This window comes from Cyphomyrmex costatus, unplaced genomic scaffold (assembly GCF_001594065.2).
Source record: "Cyphomyrmex costatus isolate MS0001 unplaced genomic scaffold, Ccosl1.0 scaffold196, whole genome shotgun sequence".
NCBI lineage: Eukaryota > Metazoa > Arthropoda > Insecta > Hymenoptera > Formicidae > Cyphomyrmex > Cyphomyrmex costatus.
This window is the reverse complement of record NW_017275998.1, coordinates 288,234-299,359: the sequence shown is the minus strand read 5'-3', so window position 1 is coordinate 299,359 and position 11,126 is coordinate 288,234. Positions and strand designations below refer to the sequence as shown.

Below are 11,126 nucleotides of genomic sequence, written 5' to 3'. Positions count from 1 at the left end.
GAAAGAGTTCAAACGCGAATTTCGATATTACAGGTGCATATAAAGTGGAATTGATACAAATAACGTATTTTAATGTCAATTTTTCATATCAATATACTTCGAACTAATTTCAAACAATATACTTTATTAACAATTATTTATTCCTGCTATGGCAATCTAACTTTAGATATTTACAGAGATATTTTGATACATTGTGATATCTAGATTAAGCAATCGATTAGATTACGTAATCGAGTAAATTAAGTAACTTCGGGATCAGCCTCGCTTCTGCATATTACAGAAATACGTCTGCCTTTTGGTACGTGTCGTCCTTCAAAATACGATTCCTCAGACTTGAGGATTTCGTGATTGTACTTGTACCTCGCAATGCCACTAAAAATGATATTTATAAAATCTTTCGGTAATATATAATTAAGAAAAGCTGTAATAAAAGTTGCGAATAAATCAAACCTCATGATGTATAACGATCTCCTTGGCAGTAGAAAACACGCGACACATTCCTTTTCGTGTCCTTCCATCGCCAATCTCATTACGCTGTCACTTAGCAAACTCAATCCTGCAATAATTCCTCCGCAAAACTGGAAAATTTTGTAACAGATTCGTAAGAATTTATGAATAAATCATCTTAAAGAGTTATATAAAATCTTGTTGAAATTGATTTTAATTAGAATTACCTCTCAACTCTATTGGCAATTAATTTAACTAGTAGAAATTGTTTCACTTTTGCTGTTCCAATCTTTTCTTTAAACAACAAAAAACTTATTTCTATTCAAATTAACAAAAACAGATAAATTAAAGAACAAAGTAATAGTAGTTCTTAAAGATAAAAATAACATGTCATTACCCTGACACTATCAATATGTGGCTTTATCCATCCTTCAGGAGCTAAGTCTAATATATGCACGAGCGAGAGCTGTATCATTTCTGGTAAGAATGCTTTTCTACGGACTCTGTCGAGAATCTGAGAGCTATCTTCGCTCCATTTGCTCCATTCGGTTTCTCTGTAGCCATGTATCGCCTGCAAAGATCCAAAATATTGATAATTCAACAAATAAAATATAAATAGAGAAATGTAATGATACTTGACATTTTACCAACATTGTCCCAATGGGAAAATTCATAGCGTAGTCGTTTCATATAAGGGTCAACCTCTTGTACAAGAATGTCTTCTTCTTTTTCATTGATAAAATTTGGCAAGACTTTCATAGTATCATACAGCTCTATTCTCCAATCCTTAATTGCGTCATTTTTTGGTATTGTTTTCTCCGAATTGACATTATGTTTGGAAGTTGAGCAATAAAATGCTCTGTTTATATTACGGAATAGGAAACGCATATTTATCGCCATTTCCTAAATCGAGGAATCTTTTAATTAAATGATTAAAAGGTCACGTAAACTTAACATTATTAGAGATGTTCGTTTTGAAAGTTTCTTCTCATTTTTCGTAAAATCAACCGACATCCTATCAAGTCATATATATTTTTCATATTTCACAAATAGAAGAAATCTGATTTCTTTTACAATTAAATATGTACAGTAAAAACATAAAATTTAGTAAAAGTATTATACAGTTTAACACTTTTTTTTGACTAAAATTAAGGAAACAAAAACAGAACAAATTGTCCTAGTAGTAAAGTTATTTTATTTTGAATTCACTTCATTATAAAATTATTTATATATTAAATACAATTTAAAATAGTAAGGTTTTTATTAATTACGCTATAGTAAACCAGAATATTAATAATATCACATTTCTAATTTACAAAAACATTTGGCGTTCTTTGATATTTTGAGGTTATGTCGTCTGTTGAATTAGCATTAGTGCATATACGCTCTAATAAGACCAATTGTCTTTAATTCTCGTATTTTAGAGGTAAAATTAATACGTATAGACTCACCAATAAGTGCATATAATTACTGATTTCATGCTTTTACCGTAACATGAGGAGAGTAAAAAGAAATGACCCAAATATGGTTACTTTATCAATCTATATATATAGCCATATGTTTACAGACAAACCTAAGAAGGAATTATATGTAGACATTCTCTTTTACTTTAATAATAAGATTCGGTTCCATCAACGTAAATTAACTTTAATCGTGGTTTAATATTCTTTCTGATGTTAAAAATTAGAATCTTTTTAATTTTAAGAATCTTTTCTAAAATTCTTACAAAGAATTTTATTAAATCTAAAAATTAAAATGAATTTTTTTCTAATTCTTAGGATAAATAGTTAAATCGAGAGTAAAGTTAGATTGTTAAATATTAAAGTTAAATCGAGAAATAAACCAAAATTGGACAATATGAAAGGAAATGATATGAAAGGAATTGTCAGATATAAAAGTAGGGTTGATCTAACATAAATAATTCAACAATCCGACAAGCTGCAAGCCTGCAAAACATTAAAAAAATACAATGAGAATCAAATGAATGATATTTATTAAATCAATATCAATTTCTACGCAGCAGTAAATACCTGAGAGATCTCAGGAATTGTTCACGTAACTGACTTAGTCTAGAAAATAGTTTCCTGATATCGAGATATTTAATGCTGCGTTCTTACATGTTTTATGAACATTATCTTTGCGATACCCTACCCCCCGAGACACATATCGCCCATTCCTGCGTGCACTGCAACGCATACGCGTTAATTTCTCTAGGCTGAGCAATCTAGACAATTTTTTATCAACAGCCGAAAGATATCATCTACAAATGGAGAAACGCAATTGAAACAGAAAATACAAAAGATACTTTTCTCTGCATTAAAATATACAATTGTATAAATTATGAGCAAAAATCATAGAGGCGGATAATTTATAATCAACCTTTATTTAGGAATATACTCTTTTCAAAACCAACTTTTAATCATCTTCAATAAAAGTACGTGTGTGTATGCATTATGAATATATATAAGCTGTGTTATAGAAAACTTCCACAATATAATTACACGAGTTTAGTCTGCAATGACGCAGCTATATAAAGATGGGAAAGTTTCTTCCTTTTAACAGATTAAGATACGGTTACAACTTAAAGACGTAAATATAGTTCTATCCTTCATTGCCCGATGTTAATGTATGCACAATCAATAAATTAGAATCGCGCGTACATTGCGCGACACCCTCAATGTTTTTAAGCTAAAATCGTTACTGACATCAACGTCAAAATTGAAAATCTGATAACGACGGATGCGCGGATAAAAATCCAATAAAACTCAACAGTAAGTCATAGAATCTCCAACTGTTCTGAGTAACTGCGTGTGAATGTGACACCACTACACAGTTATCGGAAAGTGTTAAGCATTTCCGCCGGTAATATTGTAATGCTAGCTTTCGCTTCTACTTTTTTTTTTTGTTTCTCGTCTTGTTAAGTGTGATATCATGGATATAGATTAAACCGTTGTACATTTTGGTTACAATTCAATATGCAGAAAATTACAAATATAAAGTTTCTGTATAAATTCTGCAAATTAATATTCCTCAGCGTGTATTTAGGCGACTAGAATGTACGAATATGTGAAAAGTCGCTACATAAAATCGTCATATTCGTCATATACATAATCACCATATTCGCTCAACAAGGTATTGTCACCCTCGATTTTGAGCTTGGCCTTTCCTTTGCCCTTGTTCTTTTTCGCCTTATCACCCTTTTCCATCTTCTGCTTTTCAATAAGTAAGTTGTCAACTATAGTTTTCACTTTTTTCAAGTAATTTGACGATACTAGAACAAAGAGACATTTTTTAATGTAAAGCTCCTAGTTGTGAAAATGACATAATTAAAACGTTAACAAATATACTAACAATTAAGAGCAATAGACTTTATAAGTTCTTCTGCAAACAGTGGAAACTCTGCATGTTTATTAAATTGATTAATTTTTTGTGACAGTGCTGCACCATATCGCTCAAATTCCTCTTTTGTATCTGGTATCACCATAGTATCGAGCGATTCGTTTTGTGACACATTTTCTGTCACACCTATAACATAAAACTATCATGTAATAACGTACACACACATCACATAATATTTACAATATATTTTTTTAATTAAATATTATAGGTAATATAATAATATTTTTACTTATATTTTAATTATTTTTCATAATATCAAGTTAATTTAATATATATTAAATTTATTAAGCATATTTTGTGAAAATTTACTGATAAATAGATACAAACATGTAATAATAAACTTTATAAAATTGTAGAAAGAGATGCACCTTTGAAGAAATGTATACTATTTTGTAGATTATACTTTTAAGAGAGATATAAAAGTTTATATATCTGACATATGACTCACATTAGAATTAACAGTTTTGCATGTTACAATATATGCATCAAAAGAATCAATCAGGAACGGTACAGGAGACAGATAACAGATGAGATAAGGTTACAAAAACTGATGCAAACACAACAAATTGCATAGAATAGCAACTTTTATTAAAATACAACAACATCAGTAATAAATTTAAATGTAGAGCTTGTAATAAGTTTAAATGCTTGTATATATATATATATATATATTCTCTTTCTGTCTGTCTGCCCCTGTTTGATGCAGTTTCTATAATAAACCGAGTATATATATAGGTATAGCGTGGCTATAATAATTACAATTATGTAAAGCTATTATGCCACATTCTTAAATTAATATTAATCAACATATCAAAAGAGAGACATATGTACATAATGTTCTATGCGTATGTGTATACGTTTGTTGCATTTAGTATTTTTAAAGATATTTCCTTGTATATAATACTGTACGATTTAATGTAATATATATAACAATTTACTTTGCGTAGTCACAATTTTTATATAAATAGTTAGTGTTTAATATTATTTTTTCAATTCGTCAAACATCACACTTATATAAAAATAATAGCTATTATATCATCATTGTTACAAAGCAAAACTGCTTATACGTCCCATGCATAATTAGAAAGTGTAATCTTTCAGCTAAGTAACATTACAATGTGCACTTACAATATATAAAGTAATAAAAAAATGACATATATTATTTAAAAAACTTTTATGTTGAATAGTGCATCTAATGTCTAATATAACTCTGATAAAAAACACTATTTCAGATGTCAGATAAAATTACTATGTTAGAAATAAGAAGCTATCAATTCACAATATGAAACAGTCAGATCATTCGTTAAAAAAGTCATTTCTTCTCTTTTTTATCTTTTTTGCGATCACTAAAATCTACTAGAGTCGACAAACCGAAAGTTTCCATCGCCAGCCGTAAGTCAGCCTCTTCTTGCAACCTTTGACGCCTCAAGACTTCAACCCGCCTTTCTTCCGGTGTAAGTGCCTCTTCCTTTTCTTTCGCTTTCCTTTCAGCTTCTTCCTTTGCTTTTTTCTAAATTTTCATATAAATGTATTACATAAACATGAGTAAAATTACATAAATAAAAACTTATATAAGAAAAAAAAAGTATTGCAGCTTAAACAGAAACAAACCTCGCGTTCCTCGATTCTTTCAGCCAGGGCTTTTTTAGGTTTTGGTTTTGCCTTTGGGACCTCTGCTGGTTTTTCTACATCCTTTTTCTCTTCTTCTACATCTTCCCAGCTGTCCTGTTAGGTTATTTAATATTGCATAAATAAATGAAACAGGATTTCATTATCAATAAATCTGTTTTTTTAATACTATTTACGTGCAAGAAATTCAACTAAAAAAACAGACCTATTTCATATATACAAAATGGTATTATACATATTATCATGTAATAAAATTTAGCTATTTAATATTTGTTTAAATCAATATATAAATATATTAATGTAATATAATTTTAATATAATGTGTTTAACATCAGATAAAGATCTGATAAAAATATATAACTTGTATATAAAAACCTGTTATTCATGAATTATTTAATACAAAACCTATATACAAAAACCAATTATTCAAATATTATTTAATATTTAATTATTCGTGTATGAATATAATTTTTGCAAAATATTTGACAACAGTAAATGTTGAATTACATTCTGAGAAGGATTATGAAGCAAAGGAATCCTCAAATACACTTATTCATTCCTATATAAGTTTACGAGATACATGTTTCTATTAGATATATTAAGTAAGTAAACAGTAAGTATGAATAAATCCATAAATGATACCTTCTTGATTCTTATACTTAACCTTTTATACAATTATAATATTATTTGCTCCTCTTTTGTGAATGTATAGCAAAGTAATACATAACATTTTGATCTCAAAAACATCAACAAGGACATGAGAAAGAAATTGGAATATATCATCTAGATAACACATGATATTCCAAGAATATTTTGATTATTGCTCTCAAGCAAGAAATGAACGGAAGTAGAAACAACTTGAGTATATACATTTCCGGAATATTCTCAAAATGTCCTCAGAATATCTCATGTGCTATCATCGTGTCGCAACACGACGAGGCGCACAGTATGGAGAACATGTGTTCGTTATAGGTTAGGTTCGCGAAATAGCACGCGGACTCGCATGGGAGTGTCCTCACGTCGCACGCACGATGTGGAAATCGCATTACCTTGACGTCCTCCTCCTCGTCCTCGCCCTCCCACTTGTTCGATCTCATCGCGAGGTCGAATTTCGCCTCGACGTTGTCCACATCTGCAAAGAGGCACAGCAAAGGGGTGGAGGTTAAAAAGTCAGTCTCACCCTCGCGAGAAATCGCCCCCGTTCACAAGGAGCGCTTCGCAGGGAAACGCGATCAACGTCACCGCACGCTTACATACCCCATTCCTCGTCCATGGCTGACAGTGATTATTCGCCGTGTGTAGTACTTGCGGGTGAACGGAGAGTCTGCCGCACAAACGTGGTGACAACGAGAACAACCGGAATCGAGCGTGCCATACTGCACGAAGGAAGCAGCGTGCCAGCGTTGGATCCGATCGCTCGCGCGAGCGGGACCTGCTGCGCATGCGTGGCGACCGATCGAGAGAAGATCCACAGACACGATCTCTCCGGCCTATTTCGAACGTTCCGCGGAAAACAATAATCGACGGCGACCCGCGTTAGCGCGAGGTTAGATTTTTTCATCCCCCGCAACGCCATTTTTTTTTCTCTCTCGTCAAAGACGACAATGCCTCTCCTCTTAAAAAAATATCTCGTCGCTCCAAAATACACGTAGCAAGTTATATATATGTATTCGATATAAAACTGTCGGCTGGACAGCGCGATGTAATTTCATTCTATCATGGAAATAATGGATGATGTTTCTCCGTAATATCTTGCGCGTTATCCTTTTCGATCAAATAATAAATTTATTTATTTACATACACGCACGGTAGAGCGCATTTAAAAATTCTGCGAGCGTCGAGATCCGCGAGTAATCGCGAGTAATATATTACTCGTTACGTTTCGATTGGTTTCGATTGTGTTCCGAAACGCATCCATTTTGAATGTGTAAAAGCATATATGTCGGCCAGTGTACATATGTATGTACATCTCCGCAATATAAAAAATTAAGATCACAGATTATTGCATAAATGTCACAAAAAAGCAGGCAAGATTCATGGACACAAATAATGCGGTACTCTTGTAGAAGTAAAATACACAATATTGCTTGTTGTAAAAATTCAGCAGTGCGATATTGAGTTAAACATTTCGAAAAGTTGGAGATTTTTTTAAAAAGCCATGCTTATCAATGCACTTTAATATAAACATAATAATATTCGAACTTAAGATTTGAAACACGAGCAAGGTCAATAGAAAAGTATGTTATGTTATTTTTAAATTATTTTAAATATTATGTTTAAATATTAAAGTAAAATTTTATATTTTATACTCGTCATGGAAACTTTCCATTTTTCTCTGGAAAAGCTGGAAGAGTCAGGGAGAATTTTAAAATTCATTTTCTGTGGTAACCTTGACAATATTTACTTATTAACTTGAACTTTTTTAAAAGGAGCACGTAAGAGTCAATTATTCTATATATTATTAGTCGTAACATAAAAGAGATATCAAGATGAATAATATCAGGAGAAATGATAAATAAATTTGCCCACACGTCGAAAAAAAATTTTTTCTTTACATCCGTGCATAATTTGTAGACTATACGTTTACTTTCGACGATACGATTTTATCGGCGTGTCACAATAAAAGTGAATGTGGTATGTTGTTCCCGCAATTCGAAAATAGAAGCTGGTGTCACTAGTGTATGTGGAGGGTTTATAAAGGAGGAAAAAAACCGGGATGGCCGCTCTCAGGGCGAGACCATAGAGATAATAATATTACTATCTCTATTGGCGATGCAAAGATATCCTAGTGGCGGCCGGTAGAAGCTTCGCTAGTCAGACACCTTATACGTGCTATAATGGAAAATAATAAAGTAAAATCAAAAAGAAATACTACATAATGTTTTGTGGCACAATGCCATAATTATAAACAGAAGGGGATCAGTTTTCATCACTTAGAAAAAAAAATTATTTTTTAGAGGGCTCTTTGCCCTTTTTATATTTGTATTGTTTTATACATATAGAGCCTTTTCATTATTTATTCTATTTCTTTTAGTTTTTATTACATTTAGATTAATTTAATGTACATATAAATGAGATAGAGTAGCTAGAAAAAGATGGAAAGATGGAGAGTAAAGAGCAAGAGAGAAAAAGAAGTTTAGTGGCGCGACTAGTAATTTGCTTATTTCGCGCATGTGCACTTCATTTTGTGTGACACTAACATCAAAGGTCCTGACAGAAGAGTTGCGCTACTGGATATACTGTGCCTGTGATGACGGACGCGTTTCGGTTCAGGTGTATATTTTCCGTTGTATATTTTTGAAAGTGTTGCCGACTTTGACTGTGCATTGCATCACACATCAGATGCGTGTCCGCGGATGAGCTCGTCTCGATTGTCATCATTTTGCACTTTTCTACGACTAGGGCTCTTATGACGCGCGTTATTGCGACGTGACGACGCCGTAGACGCAGGCGCCCGGAGACCAGTCGAGCAACGCCATTTTTGCGGGCGTTGCATCACCCGCTCGTTTTCACATTTTTGTACGGTTTACTCTAAAGACGTGATCGTCCTCCTATTTCATTACTTGGAGGCGGTAGCCATTATTTAAGGAAGAAGAAGAAGAGCTTTGCTTTTGTGTGCTACCGGTTGCGCCAGGCCGCGGACCGATGGCGCTACCATCGAGTGCTGCAAGCGGGTTGGAAATCGCATCACTGACTCCGACTAACCTTAATCACAGCGCACTTACGCATAGTACGGATGGGTTCCTAAATATTCCCATCGGTTCGTCAGCTTTGGACGCTCTCTCGACGAAACGGAGAAGGTAGGGCGTCAAGTAATTGACAGCTAGAACTGGTTGAAAATGTCACTTGCATTTTATAGATATTATATGATCAATAATATTGTTGATATAAATACTGACAATGATTGCGTTCAACAATAATAGGCTTTTTATAATAAGTTATTATCTAAGTTTAATGTCTTAAGCTATGTAGGCCTCCCTACATGATCAGTAATACTGAGTCAGTATGCATTAGTTTTTACAATCTTATACGATCAGGTATTATTGATAATATTTCACTTTAGTTTGACGTGATTTGACGTATATTATTTTCTATGGCGACATGGATCTTAAGGAAAAAGCATGTATTTAAATCCAAATCATCGTCAGTATTCTATGTCAATTCATTAATATTAACCACACACAATCAATAATATTGTCAATATTCGTTGATACTGACAGTATTACTGACCGTGTACAGAGGCCTTATTGATCAATCACAGTCAAATGTGAGAAGAATAATCGATTATAATTAATCAATTTCTTATGACTTAAGATATAATGATTAAATAGTGGTTTATTGTAAAAAAATCCATGAAAGAGTAACTTTGCAACTGTTGTAAGATTTTTGAATATGGCTATATATTTAGATCCAGCAAGGAACTAAGTGCAAGAACTGATTATATATTAATACTTGATTGATTACTTGCAAAATTACTTTTTCTACTAATCATAGTCAATATGATTGATGTGTGATTAATGTTGATAGATATATATTTATGGTGATCCATATTTCTGGATTCTCTCTTGAGCATCAGTAATTGTTTTCCATTTATATCAAACACAATTCTTATTTTTTACATCATGATTCAGTTGAATGCATGTTCCTTTTTAGTCAGACAAAGATTCAACTACAGATGTGTGAATCAAGGTTTTCTGATTTCGAATCGAATTGAATTAAAATGTTTTTTTTTTTTTTTTAATACAAATTGAATCATAACTTTTAACTTATTGACAGCATAATTATATTATCAGTTGAATTCTAATATGTAGATAAAATTATTTTTATATAAAAAAATTAATTATGATATAGTTATTTTAAAATATATGTACCCATACATATAAATATTAAATATAAAACTATAGTTACAAGTCTATGGCTAATACAAGTCTAGTGCGCATTATACGTGCGACTAACTTGGTCAACACAAAAACCATTGGCTGGAAGAAAAAAATTTAATCATATATCAAATTTATATTGACTATCAAATAAATTTACCACTCTTATATTTGCGTTTAATGTTTACAGCATACACAAAAATGTCGTTTTGAATATTACAACGCTGTAAGCATTAACGATTTAATTCGAAATTTTCGAATAGTTTGTACTCGAATCATAGCTTGCTATGCTTTGAATATGAATCGAATAGTTTGCATATCTCTAGATTTAACTGGGCTTTTGCATATAATCTAAATAAGCTTAAGACTTTACTGAATCTTACTAACTCATATTAAAAGTGAAATTATCTATGTTGTTATGCTATAACTTAATAATCAAAATAAGTAATGATATTATTATCTTGAGTATAAAATATATATAACTTTAGGCTCAATAATATTTCTGCAAAAATGGAAAGTATCTCTGATCATAGTGATGCTTGAGGAAATCTATATCACTATTACTATTCGACATCAATATATCAATATTAATTACACAAAATTGATAATATTATCAGTATTTATGTAATACACAATTAGTATTGTGTATTATATACATACATAAATATATATATATATATATGTTTTTTTTATAAACATTATAAACATGGAAATGGCATTGTAAGAGTCAAACGAAAAGTAAATTAACAAACAATTAATACATATATTCTAAAA

At 31.6% G+C, this 11,126-nt stretch overlaps 3 protein-coding genes across 3 annotated transcripts in view; 1 reads left to right on the top strand and 2 right to left on the bottom strand.

Moving 5' to 3' along the window:
- Positions 1 to 147: 147 nt before the first annotated feature.
- LOC108773009 (alpha-ketoglutarate-dependent dioxygenase alkB homolog 7, mitochondrial) lies at positions 148 to 1,976 on the bottom strand. The gene is made up of 5 exons (XM_018538700.1): positions 1,899 to 1,976; positions 1,099 to 1,350; positions 845 to 1,018; positions 451 to 578; positions 148 to 372 (listed from the first exon to the last, which is right to left on the bottom strand). Exons 1-5 carry the CDS (start codon positions 1,908 to 1,910, stop codon positions 240 to 242), a joined length of 699 nt encoding a protein of 232 aa, XP_018394202.1. The 5' UTR covers positions 1,911 to 1,976; the 3' UTR covers positions 148 to 239.
- Positions 1,977 to 2,890: 914 nt separating this feature from the next.
- eIF3j (eukaryotic translation initiation factor 3 subunit J) lies at positions 2,891 to 6,984 on the bottom strand. Its single transcript, XM_018538678.1, has 6 exons — positions 6,733 to 6,984; positions 6,525 to 6,607; positions 5,458 to 5,571; positions 5,218 to 5,356; positions 3,799 to 3,972; positions 2,891 to 3,718 (listed from the first exon to the last, which is right to left on the bottom strand). The coding sequence occupies exons 1-6, from the start codon at positions 6,746 to 6,748 to the stop codon at positions 3,525 to 3,527; spliced, it is 720 nt and encodes a 239-aa protein (XP_018394180.1). The 5' UTR covers positions 6,749 to 6,984; the 3' UTR covers positions 2,891 to 3,524.
- Positions 6,985 to 8,727: 1,743 nt separating this feature from the next.
- Rcd5 (microspherule protein Rcd5) overlaps positions 8,728 to 11,126 on the top strand; it is a 5,123-nt gene continuing 2,724 nt past the window's right edge. Inside the window, exon 1 of the mRNA XM_018538676.1 lies at positions 8,728 to 9,275. Coding sequence (XP_018394178.1) covers positions 9,121 to 9,275 — 155 coding nt within the window. The 5' untranslated portion in view covers positions 8,728 to 9,120. The remainder of the gene's footprint in view (positions 9,276 to 11,126) is intronic.